The sequence below is a fragment of the Callorhinus ursinus genome, unplaced genomic scaffold (genome assembly GCF_003265705.2).
Source record: "Callorhinus ursinus isolate GAN/ISIS: 27379988/994484 unplaced genomic scaffold, GSC_fseal_2.0 scaffold55, whole genome shotgun sequence".
NCBI classification, from domain to species: Eukaryota; Metazoa; Chordata; class Mammalia; order Carnivora; family Otariidae; genus Callorhinus; species Callorhinus ursinus.
In genome coordinates this window covers 1,981,527-1,995,604 of record NW_027397117.1, presented here as the reverse complement: position 1 = coordinate 1,995,604, position 14,078 = coordinate 1,981,527, and the positions used below count along the sequence as shown (strand labels likewise).

Sequence of the window (14,078 nt, the reverse complement as noted above, 5' to 3'; positions counted from 1 at the left end):
GGTGTTTAATGGACATTTGTTGACTGACTGCTTTATAAAAGGCAAATTCATCTTTGCATTCTCTCTTTTTTTTTTAAGATTTTATTTATTTATTTATTTATTTATTTGACAGAGACACAGCGAGAGAGGGAACACAAGCAGGGGGAGTGGAGGAGGGAGAAGCAGGTTTCCCGCGGAGCAAGGAGCCCAATGTGGGGCTCGATCCCAGGACCCTGGGATCACAACCCGAGCCGAAGGCAGACGCCTAACGACTGAGCCACCCAGGTGCCCCTGAATTATTTTGAAAAAATACCAGCTTCATTGAGCTATAATTAAAATACGATGTGGGGTACCTACTTAAACTGTTCAGTTCGCTGATTTCTAGCATATTCACAGAGTTGCGAATCAGAACCAACTTGAAAACATTTTAATCATCCTGAAAGACACCATGACTGGCAAAATTTGGGGGGAAAAGAAAACAGAAGTCCTGACATTTATTTGCCTGTCATGGGTTCCGTCACTCGCTGCTCCTCTCATTTGGAAGAATCACTTCTTAATCATTTCTAACTGAGTAGAACTACATTCCAGTGGTAGGAAAAGTGGGGTCTCTTTCACCCACCCTGGAAACCATCTCCACAGAGCCCCAGTGTGTTCTCAGCCACAAAGAGCAGGAACCAACCTTAGTGAGCTCAGTGGTGAAGGAATGTTCTAGAAGAGATAGGAAGCTCCTGGAAACTCTGAGAGAGCCGGGGTTGGAAATCACACTGGGAATCCCAGTGCAGAACAAACTGCATTCCTTGGAGTCGCACCCTGAGAGCTTCTGGGCTGGTCGCGTCTGGAAGCTGGGCATGGTGGCCACTGCCCTGGCTGGAAGGGCTAGCCTCGGCACCCACTCCTTTGTCTGGGGTGGGTGCATGACTGGTGGGCACCTTGGCTGCATGGGAGCCTGGGCCATGCTGGCGTTCCTGGGTGTGGGTGAGGGGCTGACTGAGTCCTTGTGGAGGAGGGACGCATTTTTGTGATTCTCCAGGGCTGGCTCTGGGAGGACACAGAGCAGAAAGGCAGTGTCCCAGACATAAGAAGGCGGTGGCAGGAGCTAGACTGTCTGAATGGGAGCCATTTGTCACTCTATCCAAGCGGCCGGGGAGTGTGCTTTATATTCACTGTAATAAAAGAATGTCATTAAATGCTGGGGGCTCTTCAGAGCTTTACGAGGCTCTGTGACTATCGGCCTTCTAGTAGGGCCCCCGGGGCCAATGTGGGGGGGGGGCCTCTCCAGGGTCCACCTCACTCCTCACTCTGCAGCCTGCCTACCCCACCTGCTCGCTTCCTAGAAGGGAGAGGGGAAAGAGGTGTGGGGGCAAAGGGGGTAGTTCCTGGTGGGTACCCACTTCTGGGCAGGACAACGGACCTGGGGCCCCAGCCTGGAGACCCTCCAGGCCATACAGAGGGCTCAGATCCAGTCCCTGTCCTTAGGGAGTGTCCCACGCGGAGGGGAGGCCCACCCACTGTGATAGACTGAATTGTGGAAAATTCTGTGGAAGTTCTAACTCCTAGTGCCTCAGAATGCAACTGTATTTGGAGATAGAGTCTCTAAAGAGGGAATTAAGTGAGGCCTTTAGAGTGGGACGTCATCCAATCCAACTAGCATCTTGATAAAAGAGGACACGGTCACCAGGGACGCGCGCAGAGGACAGACCGTGGGATCAGGCCACCATCGCGCAGCCGAGTGCACGCCAAGGAGAGAGGTCTCCGAAGAAACCAACCCTGTCCACTGGATCTTGGGCTCCCGGAGTGAGAAAACGGATACTCGCTGTTTGTTTTTAAGTAAGCTCCGGGCCCAACGTGGGGCTTGACCTCCCAGCCCCCAGATCAAGAAGGGCAGGAGCCCCAAGCCTTGTTTGAGCACCCCGGTCTGCGGCATCGAGCTATGGCCCCCCAAGAGGACTGATCCACCCCACCATACAGCACAGTGGGCGAGAACATTCGCAGGGGTGGAGGGCACGGAGCCGGGGTCAGGGTGAGAGGTCATTTAACTCAGAGCCAACAGGGGAGCTGAGGGCAGGAGCTTTTGTGCACAGAGGCTTGGAGGTAGGACAGGGCCTGGGGGCCCACTGAGCAGGCTGAAGACTTCAGAATGGACTTGGGTGTAGGCTGGGGTCCACCTGCTCACTGTCCCTGGCCCAGCTTTCTGGGTGGCCTTCCCCCACCCCCACCCCCCACAGAAGCCAGAAGCCTCTACAGCCATGTCCTGTCACCTTCCAAACCCCGCACTGCTCCCAGACTGGATGCCCCGACTCCTGAGGCAGAGCCCCCAGCGCGGCGCAGGAGCCTGGGGTTGTCCTTTCCGCCTTATTTGCTGGGGGAGCCCCACCAGGAAGCCCTGCCCTGGCCTCAGTTTCTCCTCCACAAAACGAGCGAAGACCTCCAAGCTCCGTGGCTCAGACGCTCCAGTCCGGGCCTCCCCGAAACCCCACTCCCTGTGGGTGACACAGGCTAGAGTTACCCACGGGAAAGAATGTGTTACCCTTGACAACCATTCTTCTCCCTGAGGGACAGAGAGGAATGCCTCATTAGTCATCCTGGCCCCTCCCTCCTGCTCTCCAGCCCTGCTCCCTCTGCTCAAAGCCCCCACGAGTGTTTCATGGAACCCCCAGGCTCAGCCTTCCCCTCCGATCCCTGTGCCCGGAACCCTGTCCTTGTCTGAGCCCCAACTCCATGGGGCCGGACTCCCCCAACTCAGTGGGAGAGTGCCCAGGGCAGAGGGTGTCATGGGGTGCAGGGGGGGGCTGGGCAGGAGGGGTTGGGGGCTGAGAGTGGGCTCAGGCCATCAGACATCTCCGGGTGCCTCTCCCGAGTGAGGTCCTCTGCAGGCAGAGCTGCTGGCCTCTCTGATGGCCTATTGGGGGGATGAGTGGATAAAGTGCCCACCCTTTTCCTAGCCCCCACTTTGCCTCTCGAGCTTCTGCCCACAGTGGTCCTGGCACATAGTCACCCCTCAATAAACAGTGGGGCAACTACACTGAATATAGCGAGTAAAAAGGCCCCACCCAGTCTTCTGACCTCCAGCTGCCCTGTGTCCAGGTGAGGACATATAGGCCCAGAGCAGGGAGGACTTGGCCCCAGGCTTAGGTGGGTCAGGATGAGCCAGGGTCGCTTGCCTCTTGGCCCCAGAATTGTGAGGTTTAACTCAAAGGAGGCATTCCCCTACTGAAAGAGCTTTCTGGTTTATGATTCCAGGTGTGTGATGCTTTAACTAGACCAGGTAGGTGGTGAGCTGCCGGTCTTGGGGGGTGTTCAAGCAGACCTGGGAGGGGCTGGACCACCATGCAGTAGAAAGATTCAGGACCAGGGTGGGGTTCATGAACTCTAGGGTCTTTTCCCCTTGATATTGGCACAGACGGGTCTCTGTCAGGCTTTGGTGAGCGGCCCCAAGGCCACACTGATGCAGGGGGAAGGGACTGGGTAACCTGCACTTCCCCTCTCTACACGAGAAAGCCCCAGACTGCAAATCTGGGACATCGCTCTACAGGGGGGAGGAGGGAAAGAGCCTGGCCCCTGGAAGGGCCAGCGCTTCTCCCTGTGCACCTCCACGGGACAGGGTGTGATGGTTGCCATAGAGCTGGGGCCTTGTTTGGTGAATGGAGCTGGGTGGGCCTTTGGGAGCCTTTAGCTGGCCTGCTCTGTGTTCGGGGGTGGGTGGAGCCCCACCTCGTCCCATGAGTCACCCCAAAGGTACAAGGCAAGGTAGGTCCTTGGGAACAGACTATCCCCTAGGGCTTGGCATGCCCCCAACCCCATCCATTTGGGCATTCTGGGCCAACACCCTTCACACTGAGACTCACTGGGGCTGGGGACATCTGGACCAGGAAGAGGGGACACAGCAGAGAAGCTGGGCTCTGCCCTGAGGTGAGGCCACAACAAGGTAATTGTCAGCCCGATACTATAAAACAAGATGGTACCCATGGGCCAATTGGGCAGATACACAGAGCAGGGAGGGGTCCATAGTAGCTGAATTTGTGCCTCAGCCCTGGGGACACAATGGGGGAGTTACTGTTAATGGAGAAAAGACACATTCGTCAAATAACGAGGCAGCCATCAGTATATTCGGGGGAAATCCTTTATACTGTGGTCGAGTAGAACGTTGGATAAGGTTACTGTGGCTGAAATGGCCTGATACTGACACCCATACAGACAGATTGATCCAAGAAATGAATCAGAAAGTTGAGAAGCTGACCTGAACACACACACACACACACACACACACACACACACACACACACACACACGAATCAGGCATGAATGTGTGCTTCGAGGTATAGGATATAGGATACGTCAGACTCCTTTGTTTTCTGAATCCTAGCAACTCTGGTTCCTGGTATCTACTCTCTCGGGCTGCGGGTCCGATGTTGGTCGCTTTGTGTGGCCTCTCTCTCCCCCCCTGAGCTTGTGCCAAAGTCCCAGCACGGACCCAGGGTAGGAAAATGGCCATGGGCGGAGGTGGCGTCTCTGGCCTTGGGTCGGCCCTGGTCCTTCTTGTTGCTGTCATCATTGTGGCTACCTCGTGGCACGGCTGGGAGCTGCTGACGCTGGTGACGTCCAGTTGTGCCCAAGTGGGGGCTGGCCCTCTGCTCGCTGACCAGGCTCCTGTCGGAACGTGGGAGAGAGCGTCCCCCAGCCTGGCTGAGCCTGCGCTTGCTGCCTGGCTTCCACGCTGTCACCTGCGACATCCCCAGGATGATTCTTGCAGGACTAGGGAGGACTCCTGGAGGCCTGGGAGTCTGGGAAGGAGCCCCCATACCTGTGCTTGGCAGGACCAACTGAGCCAGTGGTACCCCTAGTGGGCTGTGGACACCCCTGGAACATATTGGGAGCTTGTCCAGGGTTAAGCTGAGAGGGGTCACTGAGAATTGCCTCTGTCCGTGGTGTACAAAAACGGCATTTCAAATCAACAGGGAAAGGACTGATTTTTTAGGTATTTTAGATTTTTCTAGTTTTTTTTTCCAAAGATTTTATTTATTTGAGAGAGAGAGAAAGACAGCCCAAGTGGTGGGGAGGGGCAGAGGGAGAGGGACAGGGAGAAGCAGGCTTTCTGCTGAGCAGGGAGTCCAACGTGGGGCTCGATCCCAGGACCCTGAGATCATGACCTAAGCTGAAGGCAGACGCTTAACCGACTGAGCCACCCACGTGCCCCAGTTTTAGGGTTTTTACGGAGGCTTCATTATGTAGGCATAACTGATTAAGCCATTGGCCATTGGGGATTTATTCAACCACCAGCCCTAATTCCCTCTCTGGAAGTAGGGGATATGGGGCAGAAAATTCCAGTCCTCTCCTCAGGCTGCCTCCCTTGGCCACCAGCCCCTGTCCTGGGGTTACCTAGGATCTTTCCAACTGTCACCCCATTAACATAAACTCAGGTGTGGTTGAAAGGGGCTCCTTATGAAAAACAAAAACATATTTCACCTTTACCGCCGGGAGCTCTTCTGGGAGTAGGGGCAGGAGAGGGAGAGACACAGGCAGGAAGAGGGAAAAAAGGCTCCCCCTTTCTAAAATTTTTTTTAAGATTTTATTTATTCATTTGAATCTCAACGCCTTTTAAAAGGTAAATAGAGGGCACCTGGGTGGCTCAGTCATTAAGTGTCTGCCTTCGGCTCAGGTCATGATCCCAGGGTCCTGGGATCCAGCCGCGGGAAGCCTGCTTCTCCCTCCCCCACTCCCCCTGCTTGTGTTCCCTGTCTGTCAAATAAATAAATAAAATCTTAAAAAAAATGTTTAAAAAAAAATAAGAAGCTGGGGAGTTAAAGAAAGCCCTCCAAGGGCTGGGTGCCTCTGCCCCTCCCAGACTCTCAGCCCTCTGTGCACCCTGCGAGTATAGAAGGGCCAGCGCCCGCTTCACGGAGCTGTCAGCCGGAGCAGAACACAGGTGTGTGCAGGGATGCACTTGAGGTAACAGCATGGGACCTTGCAGCGATCGGAAGACAGAGATGTGGGCCAGGTGCCCAGCGAGCATTTAGGGGAGGTGCCAGGGCCATCCAGAGCGCATTTCTGGCAGTGCCAACCCCTGGGTAGCTAGGACTGAAAGGCACTGGGTAGCAGGGCCCTTGGGGAAGAGACTGGCCTAAGCCAAGGCGCAGAGGGGCCGAGCATCAGGAGCCTTAAAGAGGTCGTCTGGGTGGCCCTTTGGCTGAGCCTCCCCCCACGCTCACCCAGACTCACCCTGACCTCATCCGCCTTCCCTGAGCTTTTCTCTGGTGGAGCTGAGTCAATCATGAATGGAAATACAGTGATTTCAAATCTTGAAAAATCAGAAACGCTCTGCTAGCATGTCCGAGTAGAGTCGGTCAAAAAAAAATCTACCAGGCAATTACATAGTTGGTAGGAGTATTTACCTCTTTTGAAGTTCACTGTAATATATAATTGGCACCGTTTAAGTACTTTTGGGGAAAAAAAACAAGTGTATGTGGGCTGGCAATCAAATAGCATGTAAATGCATTATAATAACTAGAGAATACTTATAATTGTTTCAAAAAGGTGTTTTAGGGGCGCCTGGGTGCCATAATCCGTTAGGTGTCTGACTCTTGGTTTCGGCTCAGGTCGTGATCTTGGGGTCATGAGATCGAGCCCCTCATTGGGCTCTGTGCCCAGTGTGGAGTCTGCCTGGGACTCTCTCTCTCCCTCTCCCTCTGCCTCTCCCACTTGTGCGCGCTCTCTCTCTCTCTCTCTGTCTGTCTCAAATAAATAAATAAATCTTTCGGGGGGGATAGATAAATAAATAAGTAAATAAATAAATGTTTTTTCAAGTACTCCCCAAAGGAGTTTGGGTTTTAGGAGGGTGGCTCTGGCCAGGGGCAGAGGCCGGGCTGAGGGGGGCTGGTGCTTGGGGCAGGGGGTGCTCCATGAGGGGCTTCTGCTCCAATCCAGGTGAAATGTGGTCAGTACATGCTTGGCACCAGCCCCACCCCCACTCCTGGCCCCAGACCCCATCTGGGACCCTTCTGTCTCGGGAAGAATTGCCCAGTCCTGGCAGCGGCCAGAGCTGGAGGAAGAAGAGAGGATGGGTCACCTGGATAAGGAGAGGAGGAAGGGCGATGTTGGGGAGCTCTCCCTTCCAGAGCCCAGGCTGCAGGGAGTGCCCCCAAGCTTGCCTTTGGGTGTGACTGTCTCACGAAGGCTCTGCCCTGGCTGGCTGGGTGATCTTGGACAAGCCCCTGGAGGGTAACTCCCTTCAGCACGGAGGACTGTGGGGAGCCCTAGGTGCCAGGTTGGGACTGTTGGCCGACTGTCACTGGGGCTACCTGGACCTGGAGCTTGGAGTCAGGGGTGGGAGGGTCCGGGCTTGTCCTCGTGGCAGCTACTGATTGTTCTCTTCAGACCCCTCCCTGGGATGCCGAACCCATAGGGCCAGCAGATTCTGCCCCCAAACCTGTCCAACCAGTTGTCTGGGAAGAGGGGGCACCTTGGGAGGAGCTGCAGGAGGTGCCAGAAGCTGCTGCCTCAATCCCCCCCCAACCCCCCGGCAGTCAGCGGAGGCTCGGGGGCGCTGCGGACAGACCCTGGGACAGACAGACTGTCGGACGCTCGGCCTGGCCATGGGGCTCGGTGGGGGTCGGTATCGGCTGCTGCCGCTGTTGCTGCTGCTGACCGTCCTCCAGTGGGGGACAGGCCTGGGTGAGTGAAGGGGGAGCCAGCTGCCTCCCAAGCCCCAAGTCTAGGGACGGGGTCCTGGGTGGCTCAGGGGAGATGGCCCACCAAAGAGGTCACAAGACAGACACCTGTCCCCACACCCCAGGACAGGAGAGTGAGCAATGCTTCCTCCCTCTCTTTAGGGTTCTCATCCCCACGCCTCTTGAGCCCCCGTCCATTCTTGCCAGGGCCTCCCCTCCTTCCTCTCCTTCCTGTCCCTGAGCGGAGGTTTAAAGGACAACGCCCCCAACGAAGCTCTCCCCGGTGGCTGCAGGTCACTGTGGGCTCTTAAACTGGAGGCGCTTAGAGGTGCAGCCCCCCATCTGGGCTGCTCCCCTCCTTCTCCCTTGTCTAGCGGACACTGAGTCCCTGCTGTATGCAGGGTGCACTGGGCCTCAGAGACAGAAGTGGGCACTCTGAGGAAGGAGAGGTCTAGCCCTGATCCTTTGGAGCTGAATGAAATGGAAATGATTCATGCTGAACAGAACGGAGAGAGGGCTCTGGAGACGGGCGGGAAAGCCGCCTCCCCTTTCCGCTGCCCTCCAGTGCTGGGAGCCGGGGACAGAAGGGGCACTGCCCTCAGGGGAGCCTTCTGGACAGAGAGGCTGAGTCCTGAGTCTGTGGCTGCCCCCAGCCCCGTCTCTGGCACGGGGGCCCAGGCTGCCCTTCCCCAAGTGAGGCTGTGAGGGCCTGAGAGGGGGACGAGATCCAGAAGGGGAAGGGGCCTGGGGCAGGGTGGGAGGTGGCACAGCCCTGGGCCGGGAAGAGAGGATATCCTGCCCTCTCAGCCAGGACACCTCCCCGGGGGTGCACGTCTGGGCCTGGGGTCTTGGTGGAGACCTTCCTGTGTCTCCCCCCCATCCCCCCAAGCCACTCATTCCTCTCCTCAAGCAAACCAACCTGGACCATGTGGGTGGAGCTGGAGGGACTTGAGAGGTGGGTAAACTGAGGCCCAGAGAGTGCCCGAGCTCAAGGTCACTGGGCTCTGTCGAGTCCGGTCTAGGATTGAGGCGCAGGCTCAGGCTCCCTGAAATCTGAGTCTCACCCCGACCAGGCCTAAGACCCTTTCCCCAGAACTGTGTATGCTGCTGGGGGAGGGGCCTCCTGTGCCTCCATGCCTTCCCCAGGCCCTGCCCACGGCAGGGACCCCAGTGTCAGGTGGGGCAGGACCTCCCTCCCGACCTCCCACACTGCCTATCCCTAGTAGGCTAGCAAGGCAGAGGGCATTGGCTGGACTCAGGCCACCCACCCATGTCCCATGGGCACAGAGTTGCTAAGGAGCCCTCCTGATTAGTGTCTGACTGAAGCTTCCAGGAAAAGCCTCCATGCCTCCCTCAGATCGGGGCTCCCAAATCAAGTCTGTGCCTCCCCCCTCAGATGGGGCTTCCAGGACCACAACTCCCCCTTCAGACTTGGGCTTCCAGAACCATGACTCGTCCCTCAGACGGGGGCTCCCAGGACCATGGCTCGTCCCTCAGACGGGGGCTCCCAGGACCATGGCTCCTCCCTCAGACTGGGGCTCCCAGGACCATGACTCCCACCTCAGACTGGGCTGTGGGGGCTTGGCTGTCCTGTTGAACATCTTCTGTCTGCCCCCCACCTGCCCCAGAGCGCATCAGCTATGTACCCCAGCTCGCAAGCCCCACCCTGGCAGGGACACTCACCCAGTCTACCTTCATGCTGGAGCAGCGGGCCAGTTCAGTCACCTCAACATCTCTGACTTGGACGCCATCTGGCTGGTGGTGGCCCACAGCAACTGTGGGTGCTGCGGGGCGCAGGCCTTGGTGTTCCCTCTGTGAAATGGGCGGGAGGCCTGGGAGGAGCTGCCGGTGTGGGGGGAGGGGAGGCAGGTCTGAGGGGATGTGGCAGGAGGGCTGTCTGGCCTGGCGGGAAAGGGGGGAGCCTGCCCCTGCAGCCCACACCATCTGCCCTGCGGCTACCCTCAGCCACCCCGAACTTCACTGCCCCACGGAGGGTGGAGGACATCCCAGCCCCCGCTGACTTCACCCAGAGGGGCTACTACCTCACGCTGATGGCCCACCGGTCACTCTACCTGGGCAACCAGACTGGGAACCAGCTCCGGGTCCTCCGCGTTGGCAATGATACCGGCTGCTTCCCGGCCAAACGGGGCTGCAACGCGCCCCTGCCGGGCCCGGGCCCCTACCGGTGAGCTACCTCCCGGGCCCCAACGTCAGCTGGGGCAGCTCCCAGCTGAGGGCACGGAGGCCTTGGGGAATTCTCCCTTCTTTCTCCGGCAGAGGGCCCCCCTACTTGGGCCTCTGCTCCCATGGGCCTCCTGGGCCCCGCGGGTGGTTTCCCCTTCCAGGCAGGGTGTGCTGCAGCCCCATCTCCCCTCACTCAGGGCTTGATTCACTGAGGTTCGGTGCTGGGGATCTAGCTCGTTCCACACACATTTCCTAAATGAGGACATTAAGGCCCAGAGAGGCTGAGAGATGCACCCAAGGCTACACAGCTGGGAAATGTCACAGCTGGAATCGGAGCCCCTTCTGGTGGGTTCTAAGGCAGGCTTTTAGGCCCAGTCTCCACTCCTTCCCCCCCCACCCCCACTCTCCAGGCACTGGGGGTCAAGGGGTCAGACTGACAGGTGCCAGGGCCAGAGGCCTCACCCCCAGTCCTGGGTCTCCTTCTCAGAGTGAAGTTCCTGGTGATGAGGGACAGGGGACCTGTGGCTGAGACAGAGTGGTCCAGTAAGACCCGCCTGCAGCAAGGTAGGGGAGCGGCCAAATGAGCAGGTTGAACACTGGGGCTGGGGACCCCGGGGCCTGGGGGGCTCCCGAGGATGGGCTGGGCTGGGGGAAATGGGCCAGCGCCCCCATCAGAGGCACCATTACCACCCTGCTGTCTGCAGGTGCCCTCCCGCAGTGTGGGGGGCCCCCAGCTGGGGCAAGGGATGGTTGGTCTGGAGGCTGGTCCAGGTCCCCCTGCTCAGGTCAGGTCTCTCCTCGCTGCCCTTCTCTGCCTGCCTGGGGGACCCCCCTCCCGCCCCTCAGCTGAGGCACTGCAGGCTGCCCCAGGGCCCCAAAGCGCGGGCACCGTGGTCAGCATTGCCATTTTGTCCGTCCTGCTGGCTGTCCTCCTCACTGCCCTCCCTGCTCTGCTCATCTACACCTGGTAGGTGGACAGGGTCTGGGCCCCCTGGGAGAGGTGGGGTCTCTGCCCGGGACCACCCCTTATGCCCCTCCCCCTCCCCGCCCAGAAGACAGCAGGTCATGGGGAGTGTGTGTGCATGCATGAACCCCTCCTCCTTTGTCCCTCTCTGCCTGCGTATTGCCCGGGTTGGGGACGGTGGTGGCAGGGGCGTGCCCACGCTCTCGGATCGCCCACCACTCGCCCCCTGGCGGCAACAGCCGGAATTGCGAGTGGGGGGCTCACAGCGGACCCTCCAGTGGGATACACCCAAGTAGAGGAGAATTGCTTTTAGTCCGAGAGCTGAGCTTTGCCTCAAAACTTCATCCAGAGCTCGGATGCCGGGGCCTGGTGAACCGGGGGTACCCACAAGGCTTCCTAGAGGAAAGGGGAAGCCTGGCGTCTGGGTCGGATCTGGGGAGGAGAGGAGGAGAGCAGTTCTGGGAGGGAGAGGGGGTGTCTGGGGTGGGGGAGGATTTCTGGCAGCCAGGCAAGCGGGGTCTTGATTCCCAGCTGAGGAAAAGGGCTGTGTCCTGAGAGCCAGAGGGAGCCAGTGGAGGGCTTCGATCAGGGGAGATGGGCAGATCCTGGGGTGCAGGGAGTAGAGGAGAGTGGGGGCACTGGGAGGGCACAGCTGGATTTGTGAAGTTTAGAGGAATAGCCCGGTTCCCTTGGGTTAAGCCAGCCTGGCCAGTGAAGCCTCAGTTTCCCCAATGCTCCTATGCCTAGAGCTCCAAGCTGTGGGACTTGGATCAGGCCCTAAGTTCACCTTCTCTCCCCTCCCCTGAAGCTATGACACCCGTGGGAGCACTCCCATTTCGGGCCCTGAGCAGTCGGTGTGCGTGAGAAGATATGACACCCACCACGTGATCAGCCTTCGGGCCGTGGGGGACTCCTGAGGGGTCCTCATCTGCCCCTCAGCCTCCTCTCTGGTCCAGCCTACAGATCCTGGGCTGGGGGCACGCCCTACCTTTTCTGGAGCCCCGGGAAGGAGAGTGCTTCCAAGTGAGGGTGGGGGGAGGGTGTCCTTAGCGCCAAATTGGGCCTGTCTTTGTCAGAAATAAATGTCCCCAACACCCCCCTGCACATCTGTGTTGTTGTACACCTGAGCAGTCTCCCTGAACCCCTATCCCAAGCTTCCCTGGGGGCAGGGGCAGGTACTCAGGAGGATATAGCACCAGGGGTGAGACCTGGGGTCCTAGGCTAGCTGAGTCATCTGGATGCAGGTAAGCCTCTCTTCTGGCCTCAAGTCTCCCTCTCTGGAACATGAGGATGATTACACTGGCCTCACTGGGCCGAGGTTACGCTAAACCAGTGAGGTCAATGTGTACATCCCGTCCTGCGAGTGTCCGGCACTGGCTGTCCATCCCCCCAGCATCCTCCCTGTGGTCCCCTCTCCAGCTGGCCCTCCCGGTGGCCCCCCTCTGGCTGGAGGGCTTAGAGCCTCTAAGCCTCACACCCAGCCTGAGGCTCACTCTGGGCGTGGGGGGCAGGTCGTGCAGGTGAAGCTGACCCATGCATTCTGGGGCGCCCAGCATTTGTGATCATGAGCCCCACTCTGGGCCAGGCTCCACAGAGCGGGAGATGCCCCATGCAGGGTCCTGCCCTCAAGCTGCAGCGTGCTGTAGGGGGATGGAGAGGAACCCCAGCGCTTCAAGGAATGGAGAGAATGCAGGTGCCAGAGATCCAGATGAGGCTACAGAAGAGGCTTTCTGGGCAGGTGTGGCCTTGGAGAGGGAGCAGGCCTGTGCCAGGCGACACAGGAAGGGTGCTCAGGTGGGGGGAACAGCATGTGCAAAGGCCCGGAAGCCACCAGGGGCTGGTGGATGGGCAGATTTGGGGTGGCTTGAGGATAGGGTAAGGGATGGCAGGGAGGCTGAGGGGGCAACCTGTGCCACGTGCTTCTGGGGCCAGGGGCAGGGAAGGAAGGTGCTGGCTGGGTGCCCAGGTGCCTCTCTCCGGGAGGTGCAAATGGCCCTAACTGGTTTACTAGCTGGTGCAGACACATCCAGTTCCTGCTCTGGAGGAAATGCTCACATGACCATGGGGGAGCCGGGCTGGGAGGGGCAGGGAGGGGAGGGGGGCAAACAGGCTGCCACCCCCTGCCTAGGTCAGCCGTGGCCTCTCCATCGCCTTTGTGGAGCAGCCAGGAGCCCCAGCCCTGGGGCTGGGTGACTCTGGACACATCGCTCACCCTCTCTGGTCCTCAGTTTCCCTCTGTGTAAAAAGCGGGGGTGGAGCTGCACTAACTGACGCCCTGTAGGGTCAGGCCTGTCAGGAAACAGATGGTAAGCTGTTTGGCAGGACAATTGAGAACGTTGACAAAGGTGTGGCCGGCATGTTAAGGGAGCCAACGGGAGAGGGCCCTGACCCAGGCCACCCAGCGCTCCTGCACCTGAGGGGCCCGCAGGAGGGAGCGGGTGTTTCCAGAACCCGTGAGCAGGAGTCCTGGGGGAGGGTCTGCCCAGCAGGAGCAGGGGCTCTAGATCTAAGGACGCAACCACCAGAGGGCGCGGGGTTTCGGTGGGGGGAAGAAATACCCCTTATGCTGGTGGCTCCAAATGACCTCACGGAACCAGAAGCCAGAGGGCAGGGGGCTCTGGGGGGTGTGGTCCGTGACCAGCCTCCTGGGACCGGAGCAGGACAGAGAAGGGCCAAGAATAGACTCACAGGATTACTAGGATCTGTTTTACTCACAGCACTTCTGACACCAACCAATTCTCCCGGTCTCTGGACACGAACTGGGCGTGCTAGGATTTAATTCAATTCTGACACTACCTGGAGTTGGTGCAGACCCCACAGGTAAAGGGCTCGGCCCCCTAAGACTGCCCCCCCACTTCAGACACCGGTAACAGGCCCTGGGTGCCCAGGATAGCCACACTGCTGTCCAACTCAGCTACAACACAGGGATTCCCGTGACCCCATCCTCAGATTGGATGATTTGCTAGAACGGCTCCCAGAACTCAGGAAAACCGTTTACTTACCATTACCGGCTTATAAAGGCCACAACTCAGGAGCATCTGACTAGAAGAGATGCATAGGGTGAGGTAGGGGGGAAAGGTGTGGAGCTTGTGTGCCCTCTCTGGGTGCACCACCCTCCCAGCGTGTTCACTAACCCAAAAGCTCTCTGAGCCCCATCATCTACGGTCTTTGTGGGGGTTCCCTCACGTAGGCACGATTGATGAAATCATTGCCCGTTGGTGATGGAACTCAACTTCCGGCCCCTCATTATGAGGGTCACCTCATTCGCATGGACTCAGGTGTGGTTG

General features: G+C 58.6%; 1 protein-coding gene across 1 annotated transcript; it reads left to right on the top strand.

Moving 5' to 3' along the window:
- Positions 1–7,366: 7,366 nt before the first annotated feature.
- On the top strand, positions 7,367–11,883 carry LOC112817576 (uroplakin-3b-like protein 1). The gene is given in 8 exon segments (XM_073884208.1): positions 7,367–7,647; positions 9,272–9,349; positions 9,352–9,420; positions 9,609–9,828; positions 10,315–10,391; positions 10,674–10,794; positions 11,600–11,705; positions 11,746–11,883. Coding segments are annotated over 8 exon segments (846 nt in total). The 5' UTR covers positions 7,367–7,568; the 3' UTR covers positions 11,842–11,883.
- The last annotated feature ends 2,195 nt before the right edge of the window (positions 11,884–14,078 follow it).